This window comes from Notolepis coatsorum (assembly GCF_963971535.1).
Source record: "Notolepis coatsorum genome assembly, chromosome: 12".
Lineage (NCBI taxonomy): Eukaryota > Metazoa > Chordata > Actinopteri > Aulopiformes > Paralepididae > Notolepis > Notolepis coatsorum.
Genome location: NC_140176.1, coordinates 17,766,538 through 17,791,969, shown reverse-complemented (window position 1 = coordinate 17,791,969; position 25,432 = coordinate 17,766,538). Strand labels below are relative to the sequence as shown.

The window sequence follows — 25,432 nt, the reverse complement described above, 5'->3', positions numbered from 1 at the left end:
AAAACCCAAGAGGTATTACATGTACAGTGTATTTTTGAAGAATTTCACTTTATTCTCAATGTACATCGCATATCCCTCCTAGATGCACATTCAACTCAAGTGTTCCTTTTTATTAATTCCCTTGGAGGAAACTCAGGTGCAATATCAGCATGGGGGAGGGGAGGTACAGACAGAAACTATATTGATAATAGAAATAGTAATAATAATAGAGTAGAACATAGTGAGGATAATAGTGGAATGGCAGAATTCGATCAATAACAATAATAGCAGTATACACATGGTATATGTTGTAGTATAGTGTAGTCCATGCTGTGTTTAGTATTGAGAGTCAGACAGTCCTAACAGTTAGTGCCAGTCCGTGCCCACGGTTGTGGAGCCTGATGGCCACTGGCACGAAGGAAGGACTGGCCGAGGCGATGACTGGTGTGTTGCGCCCCAGATCCTATATACTCTCTGTATGTATTTCATCAGAGAGGTCAGAGCACAGGGTCGCCCGCAGTGCAGCGCCCACTGAAACGGTTTGGGGGTTCATTGCCTTGCTCAAGGGCAGAGCTGGACACACCCTGCTGTCTACCTCTTTACCTCTAGGGCATTGGGCACCGACCTTTTAAGCCCAAGATCATTTTTTTTTTTGTGAAGGCAAGATCTACCTATTGAAGCGTTGAGAGAAAAAGACAGCCAAGATTGTAAATTACTTTTATTCGCCTGTATTCTAATTACATGCAATGCTTTGGTCCAACATTAAAACGTCAAAGTAGAACTGTAATGTGTACTTTCTCAGTCAGTCCTAGGTGCAGTCATCTTATGCAACATCACTTTTCACATCAAAACAAAAGTAGAACTGTAATGTGGACTCTCATATTATTAACATTGACAAACATATTTACAATTAACATTTTATAAAGTAGAACTGTAATGTACTTTCTCAGTCAGTCCTAAGTGCAGTCATCTTATGCAGCATCACTTTTCACATCAAAACAAAAGTAGAACTGTAATGTGGACTTCTCATATTATTAACATTATAAAATGCTAATTGTAAATATGTTTGTCAAAGTAGAACTGTAATATGTACTTTCTCAGTCAGTGCTAAGTGCAGTCATCTTATGCAGCATCACTTTTCACATAAAAACAAAAGTAGAACTGTAATGTGGACTCTCAGGGAAAGATAAAAAAAAAAAAAAAAAAAAAATAGGGAAAGATCTACAGGGAAAGTCTCAAAGATCGACCAGTCGATCGCGATCGACGGGTTGGTGACCACTGCTCTAGGGCCTCCTGTCTCCTATGTGTCCCTTAATATTTGTATTTACCTACCGTTGATGCTACATTTGAGTTTTGTTTCAGAATTCAATCTTTCTGGGGGATTACAAAATTGTCACATTCTACAAATGGTAGTCATTGGTTAACTATTTTCACATTCTTTATTGATGATCATCAGGTAACAAAAGTGTTAAATGTATAAAAAATGAAATTAAAAAAAATCTACTCTAGAGCTCCATCCCAATTTGCCTACTAAACACTCCTTGACACTCAGTTAAAAGGGTTATTGATGATGACGACATATAAGCAACTAGATGAGGCGGTAAAGGTTGTTCTGCTATTGCAATGCCTGCTGGGACAGAGAAGCACAAACCCTTGCCATACCCCCTCGATGTGCTCACTTAGTATTGGGACTTGCTTAAAGGAACAGTAGTCTTAGGGTTTTGGGTATGATTTAAGCTGTTTGCACTGCTATATAAAGGGTACAATATTTGGTATAGGCCGCAAACTAGCTAACCGCAGCTATCTAATTAGTAGTAGCAGTAGTAGAAGCAACTTCTGGTAGCTCTGTGCTTGTAGCAGCTATACCACATCTGTGTCGCATCTTCAGAAGTGAATGCTTGAACATCAGGAGGTTGTTAGGGGTCAAATTGTTAGGCACCGAAGGCCGAGAAGTTCTAGGAGGAAGTGGCCGTCCGTGTCTGACCCCTCCCATCTTTTTCCAGGAGAAGATCAAGGAGATGTTTGAGAACCTCATGCAGGTTGAACACCCCAACATCGTCAAGTTCCACAAGTACTGGGTGGACATGAGGGAGAGTCATGCCCGGGTCAGTCTTCTATAGTGTGTCTCTCTCTCTCTCTCTCTCGCTCTCGCTCTCTCTCTCTCTCTCTCTCTGGTCAGTCTTCTATAATGTCTCTCTCTGGTCAGTCTTATATAATGTCTCTCTCTCTCTCTCTCTCTCTCTCTCTCTCTCTCTCTCTCTCTCTCTCTCTGGTCAGTCTTCTATAATGTCTCTCTCTCTCTCTTTGTCATTTCATTTCCTCTCTCTTCGACTGTCATCCACACCCACACATGCACATAAATACACAAGCGTGCACATGCATGCACACACGCAGACACACGTGCATGCACATAATACACGCACATACAGACACATAGAAATGCACACACACACTCCCACACACATACTGTACATTAGAACACACACACACACACACACACACACACACGTCTGAATCAATAGTTACCTGTGTTGTCCCCGCAGGTGATATTCATCACGGAGTACATGTCGTCAGGAAGTCTCAAGCAGTTCCTGAAGAAAACTAAGAAAAACCACAAAACCATGAATGTGAAGGTCAGTGTTTCCGCCCTCTGTCCTGCAGTGGCAGCGTGCGGTACTGCAGTCTCACTTGCACCTTGACAGGTTCCAGACAGAGCCCAGGTTTCTTTTTTTTGTTTGTTTTTTCTTCTGGTTTCTTTGCCTACTTCATTTGGTGTTGTTGTTGTTGTTGTTTAACCTCTCTTTCCCCTGGTGAATTCACACCGTTGTTATAAAACTATTTTTTATTGATTGGTTGTGGAAGGCTGGGAGGTATACCGTCAAGGATCCCTGCAAAGATATGACTTTTTACTATTCATGATATATATTGTAAAAGAATATATATATATATACAGTATATATACACATATTGTATATTTTTAAGATAACAAAAGAAAATGTCCTTTTCTTCATGCAGCAATATTAAAAATAAAGTTAAAGAAAATAGACCATTTTGAATTAAATGGCACCATGACGATTGCATTACAGTACGACGACAATGTACTAAAAATAGATACAAAGGTGCACCTTTGCTCCTTTATATCCAGTTTATTTTACATCCATGGGAAACATAAAAGTGACTATTCGAGCACAATGCTCTTCTTCAGACTTCAGACCTGAAACGTCACTCACCTGTACGACGTCTGAAGAAGAAGAGCGTTGTGCCTGAAACGTCACTTTTACTTTGCTATGGATGTAAAATAAAGTGGACATAAGGAGCTACAGTGTGCGCGGGGCCGCTGTCTCTATTTCCATGGCCTCTTTCTATTGGTCCAGGCAGCACCAGCCGTGACCACTACTACGCCAGTATGATCATGAAAAAATATTCCTATCGCAATCTAATTTGTACTGGCAAATGAAATACTGCTATACCGTCAAAAACGAAGAACAATATTGTGTTATGATATTTTGGCCATATGGCCCACACTCCTAAAGTCTCCCGAGATGCAGCACTGAACGGCACAGGAAGTCCTTCATTCCGACAGCCGTCACACTTTACAACGCACCACTGTGCCTCACTGCATCACTGAGCACAGGGTGACGGTACCATCTTCCTAGACTTTTACTTTGACTTTTAAACCAACATTGTAACATTTTACACTTTACTGTACACTTACTGTATATTTTTACTGTATATTTTATAATAGAATGTATATACTAGTGCTGTCAGGCGATTAAAAAAAATTATCTAATTAATTACAGGATTTGTAATTAATTAATCTAATCGCACTTTAATCGCATAACCATTTTATTCCTGATATTCTATATTCTATAATCATATTTCAAATGGAATGTGTCCGGATGGCAGAATTCAGTACTGTATCTACAAAACCTTCTGTTTAATCATCTTCCATTTATTAATTTTCTTAGATTTTTCAGGTCTGGTCAATTTTAGCATGGTGTTATTCACAGTTATTATTGATATTCTCATTTGGTTCATTACAATTTACTCAAGCCTAGTAAGAGACACAGTATTTCTGACACTGGGAATACATACATACCCTGAGATCCATAGATGTCCCTAGAATCAGGTACCAAGAACATGCAAATGGACCATATTAAAAAAAAAGTCTGTAAATGTGTATTCTACGTTCTTATGGAATGAATGAGATAAAAAAATATCTAAATGAAAAAAAAAATCTTTTAATAAATTTTGAGTTAATTTTCATAACGTGATAATTTGCTGTGTAATTAATTAATCTAATTAACACGATAAACTGACAGCCCTAATGTATATACATAACATAGGAAATGTATATCCCGAACCGTATTTTATTCTTATTCGTGACTTTTTGTTTTTGTCTACCTAAATGTTTACTGTTTCTGTGAGCGATTTGTAGGGCCAAATTTCCCTCTGGATGAATAAAGTATTTCTATTCTATTCTAGACGTCATGTTTCAAATGTTTTATTTAGAAACTGTTTGCATCAAGAGAGAGGGGTCAGTGGTTTACTGAACATGTGTGAGAGGAGGACTAATGCTGGATTTAAGGGGATTAAGGGAAGGAACACTTGCCTTGACTTGACTTGTTGTAAGATAATGTTTCACTGTATTCCAGGCCTGGAAGAGATGGTGCACTCAGATTCTCTCCGCCCTCAGGTAAAAGCCTCTTCCTTCCGTTGGATCTTAATCGGGGGTCGTACCACAATACAGGCTTCAAACGAACTAATGCCATTTTTATTTCCTGATAGTTATCTACACTCCACCACTGACCCGCCGATAATCCACGGCAACCTGACCTGTGACACCATTTTCATCCAGCACAACGGCCTCATCAAGATTGGCTCAGGTCTGCCCCCACCAGGACATTATATGTTACTACAATCCACAATACCCTTGCCTTACTTGTACTTCCTAGAATTGAGATTTTAAATTAAATGTCAGTCATTAGGATCAGTGGTTCTCAAAGGGGGTCCCCAGAAAAAATGGGGAATAGTTTTAATTTCACAAAACATTTATTCACTATAACAATTAGCTCAATGAGAGAATGTCTGTTCTGATCACTGGTTTCACTCTCTCTGTTATGGAATTCTAGAATAATTCATATCTAACAACGAATATTTTCTCAGATGGGGGTCCCTGACCTATTACGTATCTATGTGGGGGTCCTTGACATGGAAAGGTTTGAGAACCACTGATTTAGAGTCCCAGGCTTGGTGTTTGCATTGTATCTCTAAAGCTGTGCATGAACAGGATGACAGAGATGAGTTCCATGGCAGGAAACAGAATGATTCTCTAAACAGTGTTGCTCTCCATTCTTTCCACAGTCTGGCACCGGTTGTTTGTGAATGGTAAGAAATATATAATACAAATAAATATATTTAAACATTTTTACTTTTGCTATCATAAAATCACATATTGATTGTTAAAGGCCAAATCTCCTTTGCAACAGCAAACAACGGGGTTTATGGGAAATGTGGTTTTATCATGAGAATTAAGCTACCAATTGTTTCAGCAATGATATAATTAGTTTAATGTAATTATACCAAGGCGTTACAAGTAATCTCACAGTGATATATGATATGATTTATTATTTTTGAAAGTTTTCCTTTGTAGTGGCTTTAATAAAGTGAGATTCTTAAGGCATAGTTTAGGCCTTAAAAAGTCTTCGATATTTGTATATATCTTTAAAATGTATTGGATTAGGAAGATACTGGTACGTTGTGATAACTTCTCTGTATCACGTTATAATGTGTCTGGGGGAAATGTCCAGGCTGCAAAGTAAGCAGTATGGTAATAGCCCATAAGCCCCCTCCCCCCCAACAATTTGTATGGAATTACTTCTTTCCTAGTCATTTTCCTTCATACCTTTTTGCCAGTATAATCATGAAATATGGCCATGGTATTAAATTATATTCAAAGTGGTCTTAAAAGTCTTTGCAGAGGGGCGCCCCAGTGGCGAACCACATAACGCGCTGCGTCGCGGCACGGCCGACCCGGGTTCGATTCCCTGACCCGTCGTTATTTGCCGAATGTCTTCCCCCCACTCTGTCTCCCGTTCCTCCTCTATCTCTCTCTACTGGACTGCCCAGTAGTATAAAGCGATAAACGCTAAAAAAAAATCTTAAAAAAAAAAAAAGAAAAAAATCTTTGCAGGAACCCTGAAGGGGATCTAGCTAAGTCTTAAAATAACCTGTGATGTATCAAATGCTAATGTGTCTGGTGAGAGAGAGGGTGTGACTGACTCTCTACCTGTCGGTCGTCTTCTCCCAGTGTTCCCGGAGGCAAGTGTCCAGTGCAAAGTGCGGCCGCATCGAATCGACCAGAGGAGCCTTCACTTCTTTTCTCCAGAATATGGCTGTAAGTGTGACCGGTCTTTCTGTACTGGGTACCGGTATGTTTGTGCATCACTGTGGCTAGATCCTGCTGTATTCATCAAATCCACATGGAGTCATTCATTAGTACTGTACTGTGTGAGGCCTAATCCCTCCTCTGTTCCTCCATTCTTCTCTAATCTCTCTCTGTCTCTCTCTGTCTCTCTCTGTCTCTCTCTCTCTCTCTCTCTCTCTCTTTGTGTCTCTCTCTCTGTCTCTCTCTCTTCCTTCCATCTCTCTGTCCCTAGTGAGAGAAGATGACTATGCCATTGACATCTTCTCCTTTGGGATCTGTGCTCTAGAGGTGAGATTAAGACCTCCTTTTTGTGTACATGCTCTAGAGAGGTGAGATTAATTAAAGGAACACTGCAACATTATGGGAAATGGGCTTCCCGTCTTCTCTAGAGTCGGACAAGAAGATGGATTCGAATTTCATCTCTGTGCATTCAGTGGCAAAGCTATCCGGCTGCGAGCTAGCGTAGCGTAGCACAAATTAATGGAAGCAGATACGCTAGGCTAGCTGGTCCATATCCACATCCATTCATGTGTGTTATTATAGCTAGGCTAGCTGGTCCATATCCACATCCATTCATGTGTGTTATTATAGCTAGGCTAGCTGGTCCATATCCACATCCATTCATGTGTGTTATTATAGCTAGGCTAGCTTGCAGACGGATAGCTTTTCTACTGAGCGCACAGAGAGGGAATTGGTATCTTATCTTCTTGTCTGACTCTGGAGATGTAATGTAATGACATAATTTTTATGTACATGCACGTGTGTTTTTGGTACATGTGTGTGCGTCTTTGTGGTATATTTTAATATCTCAGTGTAATTCTGTATCTCCAGATGGCAGTCCTGGAGATCCAGGCTAATGGGGATGCTGCCGTGTCCAAGGAGGCTATCACCCACGCAGGCCAGTCTCTGGAAGACCCGCTCATGAGAGTGAGTCTCACTGACGCTCCACGTCCCACACACACATACATCAGCAAGGCCTGTCGAGCCTAAAAGAGTAATACAGATAGTCTTTGTTTTTGTAAAGCTGCCTTAGTCTGCACATTATAAATAGTACCCACCACCTAGCCGCTGTTTTTATCCCAAGCAACATCATTTCGATAATATGCCTTTTCAGTATCCGTTGCTCCTTGTGAAAATGTATCATTTTCCATCGTATTTCCATCATTTCTTTGGGCCACTACAATGATTGTAGTGACCAAGACCGGTATCATGGTTTAAATTGCATTCTACTATGGTATTATTTAAAGGTGCACTATGTAGAGTCAAAGAAGTTAATCATTTCTAAGGTATATTTGCATAACTGAATAAACAGACTGTCCTCTGAAAGTTGGGTCGCTGGAACACTGTTTGAAGCTAGAAAGCTTCCTGAAAAGTTGCTGTTTAACAAAGGTAGGGCTCGCAATTTTCTTAACGAGCATATTCTAGGCCAGTGGTTCTCAAACTACGGGTCGCAACCCAAAGTGGGTTCGTGGGTAGGTGACAGTGGGGTCGTGCATTGGCATGTTTTATTTTTTTATGTTCTGGCAACATATTTTGGCTAAATATGCCTAGTTTTATAAATGTGTATTGATAACATAGTGCTGTAATTAAATGTTCTAATAAATATGCATGATCAAGTTCAACAACGTGTGCTTTTATTGTGATATTCCTTAATTCCACGTTGAAATGACGTGAGACATACACTCATTGAGCACCACAGCCCTTCCGGGAAATTAGGCCTAGATAGCCACCGCTTTAATCAATGGGAGGACGGGGATATTTGCGAGTGCTTAATGATATCTTAAATTATGGCTATATAGGTCTAATACACCCGTCGCTTATCAATGAGTTGCTTGCAGTCAACATGTACAAAACGGATTGTTTTTTCATCGGTACATTTCCGTTTTATACCGTTTTGAATACGAGTATAGTTTTGGTGATTTCTAGTAATTCCAGAGAAAGACATGATAATAGCCCTTTAGTGGAATACACAAAACACATTGTAATTTTTCGGCTGATTTATGAATCGTTTTTCAAATAAACGCTAGATTATCGATAGTATATGTGTCCTCGTGCACGATACAGAGGCAGGCTGAAAAATCGCTTATCGTGCATTGGTCGGCGCCAACGGCACACACACACAGACACGTTGTGATCGCTGTGAAAGAAACATCTGATTAACCCAAGATTTGTAACATAGAGTCCTTACCTCACCTCTGATGTCCTGCAAAAAGATGAATCCAATTCCTGATCCCCATTCCAAATATTGATCGCGTTTATTGATCCAACGTTATATATCCAAAACACATAATCCACGCTGGTCAGAGTGTCCCCAGTCAATGTGGTATACTATACTGCATGCCCGAGAAGGAAAACCTGGACCGGACTTTTTTTTTTTAATGCACAGTCTCAGCCAATCCAATCCAATGATGTGCAATACCATCCGGGAGACGATAGGCGGCGGTATTTGCCCTTTTGCGAGCTCAGACCCATTCCCAACGATAACATCAGGTTGGATGGATGAAAATGAATGGATATCGCTAATAAAAGAAATAACAATTAAAACCAGACTATACTCGTGATTGGCACTCAAGCGTCTGCGAGTTAACCCGACTATACTCGTGACTGGCGCTCAATGAGTTAAGTGTGGGGTCGCCAAAAGAAATCCTAAATAAAATTGGGTCGTGGTATAAAAAAGTTTTGAGAACCCCTGTTCTAGGCTTACGTTTGGTTCACAATGCCTACAATTATTTTGCTTTAATTTATGATAACATAAAATAGAACCATTCTAAGAATTACAGTAAATGTCTTTTGTAGGCTCTGCAAGTAAATCTTCTGAATCTGCATAGTGCAAAAGTGGTACCATGGTTATGGTTTTACTATGGTAGCGCCACAGTAAATAATGTATACCATGGCCATGGTCAAACTGAAATTACACATCATACTACCTGTGATACTTTTCATAAGGGTACATATACCTTGGCGGGTATCAAACCCACAACTTATGTTCCACTAACTGGGCCACACAATCACATGTGTTTGCATATGTTTGGCTTCAGTCTGACCTTGTCCTATTTTTTTGTCCTATTGTGTTGCAGGAGTTTACACAGTCGTGCGTGCGCCATGAGGCCAAGCTTCGTCCTACAGCTCATGACCTTCTGTTCCACCGTGTGCTGTTCGAGGTCCACTCTCTCAAGCTGCTGGCCGCCCACTGTCTTATCAGCAACCAGTGTGAGTCTCTCACCTCCCAGAGGGCTAAACATTCCATGCAGGGCTGTCAAACTGCATGGAAACGTCTGCAATCCCGTCTCATTACTTTTCTCAGACATTTTCAAGTTGTCAAAAAACCACAGTATTTTTATGATCATATAGTTTACATAAGAGAAGAACATGACCATATGACCAGTCAAGCTACGTCAGGCCATCTAATGGCACCTAAACCGAGAACAAATCTACTAAAATCTTCTGTGACTTACAGAGCTATCATGGAATGGAACTCATTGCCAAGCTACTTAGCTGAAATAGAATCCAAGGCCACCTTCAAGAGGAAGTTAAAGTGCCATCTACTAACGAGCATGCACTGAGCCCTTATGGCATAGCGGTGAAAACCAATTGACTGTTAGTTGTATTTATGTTGATGGCAGTGAGTGCTGCTCAGGAAGCACTATTTATTTGATTTTAATTATTTTATTTGAATACTTTTTACTAATAAATATCTTGTATAATATCATCCTAACTGATATTGGTAATGATGTAATTGATGATGTAATTGATGTTGATGTTGATAATGATGTAATGTATTGAATATTGTTGTATCGTTGTGTGTGCCGGACCCCAGGAAGAATAGCTTTTGTCAAGTGCAAAAGCTAATGGGGATCCTAAATAAACATAAACAAAACATAAAACACACCAACTATTCCACCGGTAGCTGTAATAATATCAAGAGCAAAACGGACCAATTTTTTGATGTGGCAATAAATGGTTATGGCAATTGGTGTGGCAATAATATATTTGTGTCCGATTTTAGTCTGTTAGCTGATGAATAATCAAACCGGTGCATTCATGTTGTCTTCTTCTTCTTCTTTTTTAAAAGTATAATCTCCATCATTGTCATCATTGTAAATAAATGTCTCTCTATCAACAATAGTGATTCTATCTATACCCAGTTGATGAATTCTTTTTCATTTACTGTTTTAAACACTGATGTCTGGTAGGACATTCCTGGGAAAATCATACGGCACACAGGAAATTATGTGTTAACTCAGTAGTTAGCATGAATTCTCAAGATGGAAAGCAAGTCATAATAGTGCAAAAAACGTAACGGCAATGTTATGTCAAGTGAGTGACAAGAAATCAGTGTAGAGAGAAGGGGGATGATGTGCAACAAAGGCCTCAGGCTGGATTCCAACCCAAGATATCTTGATTGCATGGTACGTGCCTTAGCATGGCGAGCCCACCTGTTAGCATGGCGAGCCACCTGTTAGCATGGTGAGCCACCTGGATGCCTGTTGCAGTCACCTCTGACACACGTTGTCTCCTCCTGTCCCCAGACCTGCTTCCAGAGAACTGTGTAGAGGAGAAGACCAAGTCCTTTGACCACAACGCTGTCATGGCTGAGATCACACATGTTGACCGTCCGGGGGTTCAGCTCAAGTAAGACCAGAACTAGGCCACCCACCTCCTGGGTGGGTGAGGATAGAATCCCTGGTGTGGAGCACACACCCAGAACACCTTGAGTACTACAGTCATAGATCTCTTTGTGATTGTAACGTTGCTAGAGCTAGCCACAATAGGCCCATTTGAATGTAGTTAGAAAAGCCAAGATACATAGCATGCTAGCCGCTAACGTTACCTCTCGGTTCTGATGCCGTCTTGTATCAAATGGGACATAAAATAAAATCACTGTAGCATCAGTAGGTCAGGCTAAGAAGCATATGATTGAAGCCAAGCTATCTACCTAGCTATATAATGCTAGTGAAATAGACCATTTGACTGCAAAAGCAATTCAACGTTAATGGTTTTATGTTCCATTTAATACATACAATAACACACCATTGGAACCGAGTGGTCATATGAGCAACTAGCATGCTATGTATCTTGGCTTTGCTAACTACAGTCCGTACTCACACAGCGCCTCTCGACATTGGAATAAAAGATCTCAAGTCTGTTTTGAGTCTCAAGAAACGTGTTCCCAGTCACTGACCCCGCATAGGAAATCTGAGATACTAAATATATCACGATACGCTGAGTATTTTTTTTTTTGTCAAATTTAATTTATTACCTTTTTTCAACTGCAAAGTAAAACTGTCAACATGTTTTATCTAATAAAATAAAGTTCAGTCTGTTCATCTCACTTCAATAATTTTTATTGCAGAACATGGTCTTTTCTCAAGCAGACAGATGTAAACACTCTAATCTGTGTTGCATGTACCTGACAAACTGAACTGTTTGTATTACAGTCATATTCCAACTTAACTGAATGCACATGTGTGTGTGTGGACTACTGTACTATTACAGGTATTGAAATGAACAATGCAACTTCCTTATACAAAAAAAAAATATATATATTTATGAATAATTAAATATCGATACTTGGCGTCCCTGTATCGATACAGTATCGCCACGCAAAGTATCGCGATACTACTACGTATAGATTTTTTCCCCCACCCCTAATAGCTTCCTCTCTTACCACTGTTATCACCACACGTACAGGAAAGAGTCCAGACTAAATCATCTCTAACAACAAACATCTCAAATTGATAAGGCTTCAAATTAACGAGTATCTATTTGGGGTGTTTTTACCTCTGGTCGATAACACGGTCTCTAACGTGAACAATACAATGTCCTTTTCTTTGTGTCCCACAGATATTCCCATGTGTCTCCTTTAGAGCTGGACAAGTTCCTGGAAGATGTTAAGTAAGTGGAAGTATCCTGTCCTGGCCTGACGGATTCATTTGTCGAACGATTTTATCAACCGATATGTTGGCCGATATATAAAAACCTTTTTACAGAACATAATGCAGAGAAAAATGCTTGGGGTACTTTAGAAATGTTTACATGTATAATGTTTACATATAACTCATATTACTCAGTCATTGTTGTATATATTATATATATTACATCATAATACTCAGTCATTGTTTACAATACTCTTTAACCACGCAGAAAAGTGGCAATTTTTGTACTTGAACTTGAGGACAACTTTTTTTGCAAAGCTTAGCTTTATACTTTATACGTATAGCACATGCACGAGCCTGATCTCTTTCGAAAGATAACATTCTGAAGTTACTAATGCAAAAAAGGGAAATCACTTTTAGTGCTAATGAAATAGAGTAACAGAGATCTGAACTTGTGTACTAAAAATGTTTCTGTAGTGGTTGCAATATAATAAAAAAGGATATCCATATCCTGAAGTCGTATGTATTACAGGTCCAAATTTTATAAAAATCCGTTCAGAAATGGGTCTTTGAGAAAGATCCGGGTAAATCGTGCAGAAAAAAAAACCTCTCAAATCCATTTCCTCATCCACGGCCGTTCATTCTGAAGTGTGATTCACTTCTGGTTTTTGCTAGATCCCTTATTCGCACACACCCCCCCCCCCCCCCCACGTGGGGTATCGTTGGAAAGGTACACTCATTGGCTACAACGCTGACCAATCATTTTCGCCATCAGCGGATGATTGGCAGTTCTGGAGCGTCGGGAGTCTGGGGTGGTCATCTGACGCGCAGCTCGTAAAAAGACACTCTCCTGACATATCGCCATGTAACTCGAGAACTGAGGCACGGATTTGGTCAAGTGAGGTGGCATTTGAATGGCAACAAATACATCTTTCGAACGGTATATTATATGTTCGGCGACATATGCAGCCCGAGCTGCTAGACGCTTGCAAATACAGTACCCCACCTGTTAAGAGGTTAACAGACTCAGCAGCACTGTCTGCATGAATCTCATAGCCAGACAGAGTCGAGAATACGTGGTTTGAAGTTAGTAGAGAGGACATCAGACGTGACCTCACTCATTACGTTGTTTTTTTAAATATACCTACCTATTATCTAAATATAAAGAAAAGATACAAAGATATCTGTACAGAAATAGAACAAGGTGCTTGGCATAGATCTACCAGATCTACACACTGTCTTTGCTTACAATCAGCTTTATCGCGCACTTTGGTCCCTCGAGAGGTCGAGTGACAAAAACATAGTAGTCAATCAAGCGGAAGTGAAGACAGGACTCCACTCTTTTGCTGTGATACCTCTTAGTTACAACTAGATTGTGTAAGCTAAGCAGGTGGAAGTGTTTGCAGGTTAAGTATTTACAGATCGCTATTGCCTATAGACCTGTTCCCTGTATACGTCAGACTCCGTGTGCGCGCGTGTCACCGGAGCAGAAAGGAACGTAAATCCTGGTCGGAACAACAATCTACTAAGCCCCGTTTGGAGTACATTGTCCTTCCGTGTTCTAGTGAGATACTGGAATGCCCAGAGACCTTTTTCACATGTCTGCAAACTAATTTACACTGCAGTGGCAATGCAGATGGGCTTGAAGGAACAAAAAAGTACAGTGAAATGTAGTTCCTGGGACTAAATGTTCAGGGTAATTTCAGTCAGAAAAGCGGCTTAAGTGCAGTGTGCAAACACCTTTTTACATTTTATTTTGTATCTATACCAGACCTGAAGGTGTAACTTGTCGTTCCATGTCTTCCCTCATCAGGAATGGGATTTACCCATTGATGAACTTCGCCTCGTCTCGGCCGCACCCCGTCCCCCGCGCCCTCTCCCTGTCCCAGGAGCACGTGGAGACCGTGAAGACCCCCACCCCGGAGCCCCAAGAGATAGAGACCCGAAAGGTCAGACTCGTAACCCTTTCGCTACCACTCTACCAAATGGTTAACCCTTTCACTGAGACAATACATAAATGTAACCCTTTCACTGCCACAAGACAAAGGGTTAACCCTTTCACTACCCCGCTACAGAAGGTTAACCCTTTCACTACCCCACTACAGACGGTTCTTCTGTAGTGTGGTAGTGAAAGGGTTCACGTGTGTTGTGTGTGTGTGTCATGAGTAAGACGGATCAATCTGTATGTTTACCCCTCAAGTCAGCTTTGTCAGTAAAAATGCATGTAAGACACATTGTTCTCCGAGTCCCTGAACTATACATATATATGTACATACACTGTATACAACTGTACATATATATGTTCATACACTGTATATAACTGTACATATGTATGTTCATACACTGTATATAACTACATATGTATGTTCATACACTGTATATAACTACATATATATGTTCATACACTGTATATAACTCATATATATGTACATACACTATATAACTACAGTACATATATATGTTCATACACTATCAATGTACATACAGTATGTTCATACACTATATAACTACAGTACATATATACACTGTATATAACTACATATATATGTTAATACACTGTATATTGTTAATACACTGACTTTTATTTAAAAAAAAATTCTCTACTAAAACTGTATTGTATTTGTTTTGTAAAGTGTCTTTGAGCATTCGGAAAAGCGTTATATAAATCTGATGTGTTATTATTATATAACTACATATGTTCATACACTGTATGTAACTGTACATATATGTTCATACTGTATATAACTACATATGTAGATACACTGTATATAACTGTACATATATATACATACACTGTATATTACTGTACATATGTTTTCTTTACCAACTGTGTTTGTCTAATGATGCTGCTGTAGGTCATTCAAATGCACTGCAACTTGGAGTCAAATGAAGAAGGGACCAAAACTCACGTGAGTGACATATCTGTACAGATATTTTGCCCATTTATATATATATAATATATAATAATAATAATAATAATAATAATAATAATAATAATAATAATAATAATAATAATAATAATAATAATAATAATAATAATAATAATATAATATATACAAGGCACAGAGTTACATTGCACGTTCCGATTCAGTGTTTACAATATAAATGGCGGTGTCAGTGGGTCACAGCAGCAGTTAAAGGGGGGGGGGGCTAGGTGGGGGAGCTGGCATTCACAAGCCTGATGGCCTGTGGGTAGAAACTGTTTGTCAGTCTCACAAATATGGTGATTGGACATAATCTGGTATCCTTTCTGTAGCTCTCCCTGTTTCTGAAAATGGATGACAAGCTGCATCGACAGCTGAGCTGTGACATCCTTCCATGTAAGTTGACTGATTGATTGATTGATTGATTGATTGATTGATTGATTTAAAATTGTATTAACAGATTGCAGAATGGGTACAATACAGTACGGCTCAATACACACAATTGTTAAGGGGATGCAGACCAGAGAAAGACTTTTGTCTTGTTTACATCAGGGTCTCCCATTTTCAATTCATAATGACATTTATGACATACACAACGTACAGATATACAGATATATATCATGACATTTATGACATACAGATATACAGTACTGTTACATTGTTGTGGCATAATTGCGAAACATTGAACATCATTTTTGGAACTCCCTCTGGTGTTGTGGTGGTGGAATTCACTGACCTTTGGGAAGTATTTCGACATGTACATGGGTATCTTAGTGGTGTAGTGTATCTTGTAGACCAGGCCCATTGCAAGCTGCTGTACTCTGTCGTCTACTCTAAGCCATCTTAGGATGTCAAAATGGGCAGGGGTGAGGTGGGTTTTAGGAGTAAGGAGTGACCACCAGTTTTTTATGACCAGTATGCATTTCTTCACTGTATTGTTTAATTTACAATCATTTAGCTATGACTGAAATTGTTCATTTGACACTTTCAGCGGACAGCTCCAAAGACCTTGCCAATGAACTTGTTCACTACGCCTTCATAAATGAGGTAGATACCTTTTAATTTCATGATCAATAATGTTAATGTTTGCCTGTCATACTGTACTGTAATCCTCACACTGTGTCATGTCACATGACATGACATGATGCATTTTGTTGTCTCACTGCAGTGGAGATGATTTTCACACACTGTATGCATACTGTATGGATAAAATGATCCTTTATTAATCCCCTTGGGGAAATTCAGGTGTCAAAGCAGCATGGGGGGGGGGGGGATACACAGCTTCACCGTCCGATAATATACTATAAGATACAACTATGAGATACAATATAAAAAGTACAAGATACAAGATAGTACAAGGTAAGTAGGTATGCTTACAGCAGAATTACACAAGGGAATAAGCTGTTAGTTCTCCTGGCAGAAGAGCCGGCCGTTCGAGCCCTTGGTTGAAGAGCCTGATGGCTGCCGGTATAAAGGACTGGCCCAGGCGGTTTGTGGTGTGTCGGGGGGGGGGGGGGGGGGGGGGAGTCTTTGGCTGAACGTGCTATTCATTCTGGCTAGCTCCTCATAGAGGGGGTGGGAGGGTTTCTCCAGGATGGCTTCTATAGCTTTTCTATCCTATATTACAAGTTTATTTAGTCAAAACACGCCTGCTGTCGTCTGTTCCCATAATGCACGATGTAAACTCCTGGCCTTTGCCCCCCGTGTGCAGGAGGACTGTGAGAAGCTGGCGGGGCTCCTGGAAGACGCCATGAGCCGACACCGGGCCAGAGCACTGGCCTCTGGGAACAACGCACAGTGAGAGCGGTCAGCAGCCCAGAGAGAAGGGCCTGGGGGCGCCTTGACCACTCGGAACAGAGCAAGAGAGAGAGGGCAGTGGGCAGGATCACACAGCCAGGGTCACAGGGAGCGGACCCAGTGGGGTATAAGGGGACAAGTACAGAAGGCTGCTGGGCCTCGACGGTCAGAACCACCATCCAATAAAGAGGCACGAAAGGCCGGGACTGTGAGAGGAACTGGAAGCACCTCTGGTTGGTGGACCAGAGGTGTCATGGCTGTGTTCAGCTATCCCACAATGCAGTGGAAGATTGACAACCCCCCCCCTCGCCTCCCTGCCTGAATGGGCTTCCATGCCTTAAAGAGGTCTCGACTTTTAGGTTCTCTACGATGCCACTATTCGAAATGGATTTATTGCATTCAGATAACTTAACGCAACAGCTACGTTTTTAAAACATTACTTTGTTACTCCTAACTTCATAGTTCCGAGACCCCCCGTCTGCGTTTTTAATTGGTGGATGTGATTGATTGTGAAATGTTAACTAAGATGTAAAAAGAAAAATCATAAAACTTGAAACTTCTTCATTGTTTATTAGCCCTCTGATGTTATTTGGTTTCCTTGCTCCTTCTTTTCTTTTTCCTTTTTCTTTTTTCTTTTGTTTTTACAGATTCCGTCCATCATGCACTGGTAATATCAACGTACTTGTTCAGTCTACTTATTTATTCCTGCTAGATTGTGAACCATGTGACTCTGTTTGTTTTCAGGTTTTACAACCAGTAGGGTACACGACTAGTTCACCCAGTGCTGAACATGCCTAAAAATTACTCCTGTGCGTTAGTAGTGATGAGTGGCAAGGTGACGCCTCTCTTTTAGCCCGTAGCGCTCTTAAAGGGGTCTCCCTGCGAGGGTGTTCTGGAAGCCAAAGACTTGCAAAAGTGCCTGAGATGGCAACCTATACTTCAGATGAATATCCAAATGTAAAAGCATCATGATAATAATAACGTTGGGGAATTTGGAGTAAAACTCCTCCTGGCAGAGTTGCGGAATTTGTAACAGATGGATTGTTTTGGGATAGGGTTAAAGGAAACACGCCAAGATTATGGGAAATGCGCTTTCCATCTTTTCCAGAGTCCGGCAAGAAGATAGATCCATCCCTGTGCGTTCCGTTCAGTAGAAATATATCCGGGTGCAAGCTAGCCTCGCCTATAGCATAAATAAGTGGAAGCCGCTAGGGGCCGCTAGGTCGGCCAAAAACACCACTCCAGGAGTTTTAAGCTAGGCTAGTGGTCCGTATCCGCTTCCAATCATTTGTGCTAAGCGAGGCTACAGTAGCTTGCAGCAGGATAGCTATCTACTGAACACACACAAAGATGAAATTGGTATCTATCTTCTTGTCTGACTCTGGAGAATACTGTAAGCGCATTTCCCATAATGTTGGCGTGTTCCTTGATTGTTTTTGGGTTAGGGTTAACAGATGGATTGTTTTGGGGTTAGGGTTAACAGATGGCTTGTTTTTGGGGTTGGTGTTAACAGAATCCCTTTTTTAAATGACTCGCATCGTCGACCTGTGTGAATGTGAAAACGAGCTCTAGCTTGAGACCATCGAGCAACAGTACCCATTAATACCTGCGGCTACTGTATTGACTTAAACATTCAGGCTATGAATGGTTCACTCTGCGGTCAAGACTAGCTAACGACTTTTAATTCAAACTGCAGCTTGTGGCACCAAAAATACTCTTGAAGTACAAGGTGCTGCTGTGTGAACGGGGGAGAGGGGATATAATAATACTATGTGAACAGAGAGTTACAATGTGATATGCTAGCAAGGTTTAATATTTTTTAACTAATACTACAGCTAAACGTATTGTTCCATCATATTCAATGCCTTCTGAACATGGATAATGACGGTGGATGGTGGGGTGGGGGGCGTTCTTTTGGAGATGGGTCTGTTGAAAATCAACCCAAAATCAACTGAATATTTCTCATTCTTGCCTGTTTTAATCTGAGAATATCTCTGTTGTACATAAGAGTTTAGCAATTTCCACGGAGATAAGGTTTTGTAAGCCAAGGAAAATCCATATATACGATACAAGAGCTGTTGCGCTTTTGAGTATGTCCAGCAGACAGCTGCGCCATATTATCTACTAGTTGGTTCCAATGGGGTGACAAATTTAAAGGTCTTGAATAAGACCGAGATACATGTATCACCTGACATGGCACCCCCCCCAGAAACACCAAAATATAATACGTTGGTCCCCCTCTCAGTGAAATTCAGTTATACTATTTGGGTTGATTTTTACTGTGGCAAATGTGTCGAAGGCTTAAAAACAAACAAACAAACAAACAAACAAAAAACCGTGTCATTTTGTCTAATAATCACTCGACAACCGTATATTCTCCTTTTTATCAGAATCTCTTGACTACATGGCATTTTCTTTCTTTTATTTTTTTTACGTCTGTAAAGCCGCTATTTCATAACAGTCACACTCCTGTATAGTCACTGCTTCACTACTCGATATACTCTGGCCTTCTAGCAGCTTGTCTCTAAAAGGGATGCTCCGCTGATTCTCCCAGACGTTAAGCAGTGGGATGTGGTGTACATATTTGTTTGTAGTTTATAAAAAAGGGGGTTCACTTTGAATGCAAAGCGGTGCCACTGTTGGTTGCTCTCATTTGATCTACAGTAAAAAGCTGCATGTCTTAATCGCTCGAAACCATTCAGAAATGAGCATTTTCAATATTTGCCTTTGTCATCGTCAATCAGGGCTCTTTATCGGCTCCCGAGTGAACGTGACCAAGAATGTTCTAGAACCGTACTACAAAGACACAAAAAAATAAAAACACCCATATCAGTCTTATTTTGTATCAAGAATGGTCTTTTTTCTCCCCGTAAATCTGTTGAATGAAACTTGGCTTTGGATGTGTTCTACTTAACCCTCTGTTGACTGTTGTAGCTATACCGGTACTGCAATTAAAGACGTGAAAATAAAACGACATGTTGATTTGTGTTTTGAAAGTGCTTTTTTGGTTTGTATGCTAGATGTTTTCAATGTGATCCTATAGCTATATCTACAGTGTTGCTCGAAAGTATGTGAACCCCTTTGGAATAAGTCAGTTTTTCAAATATTTCACACGTTAATCTTTCAATCATTTTCTGATAAAAGCATGTCATGATTGAAGGAAAACACAAATAGTTTGAATATATTTGGATTATTTACTAAATAGTATACAATGATTAAACATGAAATATCCTTGTGTGCATAAGTAGGTGAACCATTGGGATCCAGCAGCTGCTGGCACCTATGGCTTCAACTAAACCTTTCCCAGACCTTTCCTGAGCTTAATACTAGTCTCTTGCATGTTCTTTGATGGATTTTGGTTTTGGTTTGGATCCCAATGGTTCACATACTTATGCATTGCATTGCACACAAGGTTATTTCATGTTTAATCATTGTATTTAGTAAATAATCCAAATATATTCAAACTATTTGTGTTTTCCTTCCATCGTGACAGGCTTTATCAGAAAATGCATCTTAGATGATGAAGATATAATAAAGATTATTTTGTGAAATATTTGAAAAACGGACCATTCCAAAGGGGTTTACATACTTAGCAACACTGTATGTATAACTGCATTGTGTTGGTTGCCCCGTCCGTCTCACATTTATCTTCAAACGGGTCAATTAGAGGAAGCATGTGAAGAAGCAGAAGGAGGAGCATTTTCTCAGGCATATTTTGCGTCAGTTTACTATCCTATATTAACAACTGTTTTATTGAATATTAGCCTGAAGAAATGCCAGGCTAGATCAGTGGTTCTCAACTGGTCTAGCCTCGGGACCCAACATTTTCCTTAGTCATCAAGTCGCGACCCAAATTTTTTAACCACTGATTTATTTCAAATTAGTTTTTTTGCAGTAATACACAATCTTTCATGCACTGTTAAAAACATGAAATAAACACAAAAAAGTGCAACTAGGGCTAAAAACTAGGGATGCTCGATATTGGCTTTTTTACCGATACCGATATTCCGATATTGTCCAACTCTTAATTTCCGATACCGATATATGCAGGGGTTCCCCTCCCAAAAAACCTAATAATTTCAGGTAACTAATAATTTCACTGGATATATATATAACAAATTGTTATTGTTTTTTTCTTTTTTTAAACCGATACCGATATTTTCCGATATCACATTTTACTGCTGATATCGGCCGATAATATCGGTCGGCCGATAATATCGGACATCCCTACTAAAAACCCAATGAAATTAAATAATATATGCTTCTTAGCAGATTTCTTAGCTTAACATAACAGACCTAAGTTTGGGGGAACTAATGGGATAACTGGGGTTGCAACACAAGTACAACTAGGGCTAAAAACACAATGAAATAAAATAATAATAATAATAATAATAATAATAATAATAATAATAATAATAATAATAATAATAATATATCCTTCTTAGCAGACTTCTTAGCTTAAACATCCCAGGGAACTAATGGGATAACTGGGGATGTTGTTTGCTCCTGACAAGAGTCACTCTGGGTGATGGTAGACAAAGCAACTCTGAGGTCATGCTCAATGTCCAATCTGTTCCTCTGCTTTGTCTTCAGCTGGACCAGAGCTGAGAAGCCACTTTCACAAAGATAGGTAGTGCAAAAAAATTAAATTAATTTTTTATTTGTTTATTTTTACACACACATCCGCGACCCACTCAAAATGGCCCTGCAACCAGGGGTGCAGTCGTAATATCAGAATTGCCTGGATGCCACGTGCACGTGCATGTATGTTCCCTCGCGTGTGCACAGACCAGCTCAAGCAAACCCCCCATTTTAAGCCATAAATAGACTATAGGCTTGTTCGAGATGGATTTCGGTTCGCCTCGACTAGTAGACGAGAGTAGCCGAGTGAAGCCGGGGGAGGAGTTAAAAAGGCGGACACTGCCGATTTCACGAGCCTCTCGCCTAGTCTCGCATGGAAGATACGCTTTCACGTCACCACACACACATTACACGATGAATTGAAAATGGGGGACCCTGATGTAAACAAGACGAAAGTCTTTCTCTGGTCTGCATCCCCTTAACAATTGTATGTATTGAGCTGTACTGTACTGTACCCATTCTGCAATCTGTTAATAAAGTTTTCAATCAATCAATCAATCAACACACCTGTCCAGCTCATTATAATGCGATGGCCGTGTGCAAAATTAGATCAGATTAAAATGTACAGCACACCATATACTGCTATAGTGGAATATACTATTCATATACCATAATGTATACCATCTTGTTGCGCGCTCCCTGGCCGCACACACACACAACACACTGCTGAATAATTCTGTTTTGCATCAATATATATATGTATACTGTGTATATTGAGGCAAAACAGAATTATATATAGTATTAAGGCAAAACAGACGACGCATGTGTGTATGTGTGTGTGTCTGACAGCTTGAAGTTTATCATGATGATATGATGATTGATAACGCATTTACATAATAAAGTTTTCAATCAATCAATCAATCAATCAAACGTCTCATAACTCCCTGGCTGTCACGTGGCTGGTGACTGACAACTTTTCTGAGCCAATAGGCGCTTTGCCCGACCATAGCAAGTCGCTTCCCAGCCGGGAGCAGCCGAGTGAGAGGTACTGTGGCGCCTCGCTCTGAAGGCTGCTTGTGGCTCGCTCCCGCGGGAGTTCCACGCCTCGCCTCATCAGATTTTCAGAGCAAGTCGGACAACATTCTAACCGTCATGCAACGCGCTTGGCGAGGCTGATTGATTGATTGATTGAAAAGTTTATTAACAGATTGCAGAATGGGTACAGTACAGTACATCTCAATACATACAATTGTTAAGGGGATGCAGACCAGAGAAAGACTTTCGTCTTGTTTACATCAGGGTCCCCCATTTTCAATTCATCATAACATATATGACATACATGACATACAGATAGACAGTACTGCTACATCTATACATTTATGACATATCAGATTTGCAAATACAGTACTGTTTGTGATACAAAAGTGTCCAGAAAAGGAGTGTATATACATTTGGCGTAGAAACTGTACATTGGAGGAGGTTGGTGGGGTGGGGTTGGGTGGGTTGGGTGAGGGCTGTACATTGGAGGTGGGGGGGGGGGGGGGGTTGGGTAGGGGACACACACACATTTTACACTGTACATTGGAATATTGACAAAGCCTTACTTGGTCATTTACTGTACAACTAGGTTAGGACATTTGTAGGGGCCAGTTTCGAATTGCAGTCTCACGTAGGTGTTTTTTGAGAGTGTTTTTGAAGGTGGGTAGTGATTCACATTCCTTTACAGCTTTAGGCAGGGCGTTCCACATTGATGTGGCATAATTGCGAAACGTGTTTAGTCCCTTGTTTGAGCCGAATCTGGGTTTTACATGATTTGTGGAGCTCCCTCTGGTGTTGTGATCGTGGTATTCACTGACCTTTGGGAAGTATTTTGACATGTACATGGGTACCTTGGTCGCGTAGTGTATCTTGTAGACCAGGCCCATTGCAAGTTGCTGTACTCTGTCGTCTACTCTAAGCCATCCTAGGTTGTCAAAGTGGGCAGGGGTGAGGTGGGTTCTAGGAGTCAGGTCAAGTAGTAGTCTGACTAGCTTGTTTTGAGATGTTTGTAATTTGTTTTTTAGTGCCTTTGAGGTGCTTTGGTACCATGAGGTGCAAGCATAGTCGTAGTACCCTTGAATGAGTGCTCCTGCTAGAGTCTTCAGGGTATTCTTGTTTACCAGAGAGGATATCCGGTACAAGAATCGCGTTCGTTGGTTGACTTTTTTTATTACATTGGATGCCATTTTGTCACAGGAAAGATTAGCCTCTAGGATGGAACCCAGGTAGGTAATTTCATCTTTCCTTGTGATAATATTGTCACCCACTGTAACCGAGAAGCCGTCGGTCTTGCTGAGTTTGTTATTTGAACCGAAGAGAATGGACTCTGTTTTGCCCATGTGTAATGATAGTTTGTAGGCAGTAGTGAAACCTGCGCAGATCTGCGTCCGCCTATCCCATCTCGAACAAGCCTTATACCACAATAGAGATCATGAGTGACTTCATCCCACTTGACAGAATGACAGTTGACAGTAATACCGAAACACACACACACACACAGTACTGTATTTGCAAATCTGGTATGTCATAAATGTATAGCAGTACTGTCTTATCTGTATGTCATATGTTATGATGAATTGAAAATGGGGGACCCTGATGTAAACAAGACGAACGTCTTTCTCTGGTCTGCATCCCCTTAACAATTGTGTGTATTGAGCTGTACTGTACTGTACCCATTCTGCAATCTGTTAATAAAGTTTAAGTTTTCAATCAATCAGTGCAAATGACATGTCGTCAGCTTGTGACTGCAACTTGTTCCTGTTTGTGGACGACTCAGCCCTGCTGGTCTCTGACAAGAACAAGTTACAGGTTGAAAAAACCCTCAGCTCGGAACTAGGCAAAATCTGCATATGGCTCGCCGACAACAAACTATCATTACACATGGGCAAAACAGAGACCATTCTCTTCGGTTCAAATAACAAACTCAGCAAGACCGACGGCTTCTCAGTTACAGTGGGTGACAATATTGTCACAAGGAAAGATGAAATTACCTACCTGGGTTCCATCCTAGAGGCTAATCTTTCCTGTGACAAAATGGCATCCAATGTAATAAAAAAGGTCAACCAACGAACTTGATTCTTGTACCGGATCTCCTCTCTGGTAAACAAGAATACCCTGAAGACTCTGGCAGGAGCACTCATTCAAGGGTACTATGACTATGCTTGCACCTCATGGTACCAAAGCACCTCAAAGGCACTAAAAACCAAATTACAAACATCTCAAAACAAAGTAGTCAGACTACTGCTTGACCTGACTCCTAGAACCCACCTCACCCCTGCCCACTTTGCCAACCTAGGATGGCTTAGAGTAGACGACAGAGTACAGCAACTTGCAATGGGCCTGGTCTACAAGATACACTACACGACCAAGGTACCCATGTACATGTCAAAATACTTCCCAAAGGTCAGTGAATACCACGATCACAACACCAGAGGGAGCTCCACAAATCATGTAAAACCCAGATTCGGCTCAAACAAGGGACTAAACACGTTTCGCAATTATGCCACATCAATGTGGAACGCCCTACCCAAAGCTGTAAAGGAATGTGAATCACTACCCACTTTCAAAAGCACTCTCAAAGAACACCTACGGCAGACTGCAATTCGAAACTGGCCCCTACAAATGTCCTAACCCAGTTGTACAGTAAAGACCAAGTATGGCCTTGTCAGTATTCCAATGTACAGTGCCCCCCCCCCAACCCCCCCCCCCCCCCCCACCTTTAATGTACAGCCCCACCCAACCCCACCCCACCTACCCAACCTCCTCCAATGTACAGTTTCTATGTCAAATGTATGTCAGTATTCCAATGT

General features: G+C 40.6%; 1 protein-coding gene across 1 annotated transcript in view; it reads left to right on the top strand.

Annotated features, from left to right (window-relative positions):
* Positions 1-19,960, top strand: part of LOC311238597 (nuclear receptor-binding protein 2-like) — a 74,735-nt gene extending 54,775 nt beyond the window's left edge. The window contains exons 2-17 of the mRNA XM_084326719.1: positions 1,915-2,084; positions 2,523-2,612; positions 4,635-4,675; positions 4,768-4,865; positions 5,344-5,367; positions 6,290-6,376; positions 6,639-6,694; positions 7,238-7,333; positions 9,484-9,616; positions 10,936-11,038; positions 12,251-12,301; positions 14,096-14,231; positions 15,138-15,191; positions 15,539-15,602; positions 16,198-16,253; positions 16,918-19,960. Coding sequence (XP_084182845.1) covers positions 1,915-2,084; positions 2,523-2,612; positions 4,635-4,675; positions 4,768-4,865; positions 5,344-5,367; positions 6,290-6,376; positions 6,639-6,694; positions 7,238-7,333; positions 9,484-9,616; positions 10,936-11,038; positions 12,251-12,301; positions 14,096-14,231; positions 15,138-15,191; positions 15,539-15,602; positions 16,198-16,253; positions 16,918-17,007 — 1,349 coding nt within the window. The 3' untranslated portion in view covers positions 17,008-19,960. The remainder of the gene's footprint in view (positions 1-1,914; positions 2,085-2,522; positions 2,613-4,634; positions 4,676-4,767; positions 4,866-5,343; positions 5,368-6,289; positions 6,377-6,638; positions 6,695-7,237; positions 7,334-9,483; positions 9,617-10,935; positions 11,039-12,250; positions 12,302-14,095; positions 14,232-15,137; positions 15,192-15,538; positions 15,603-16,197; positions 16,254-16,917) is intronic.
* Positions 19,961-25,432: the final 5,472 nt, after the last annotated feature.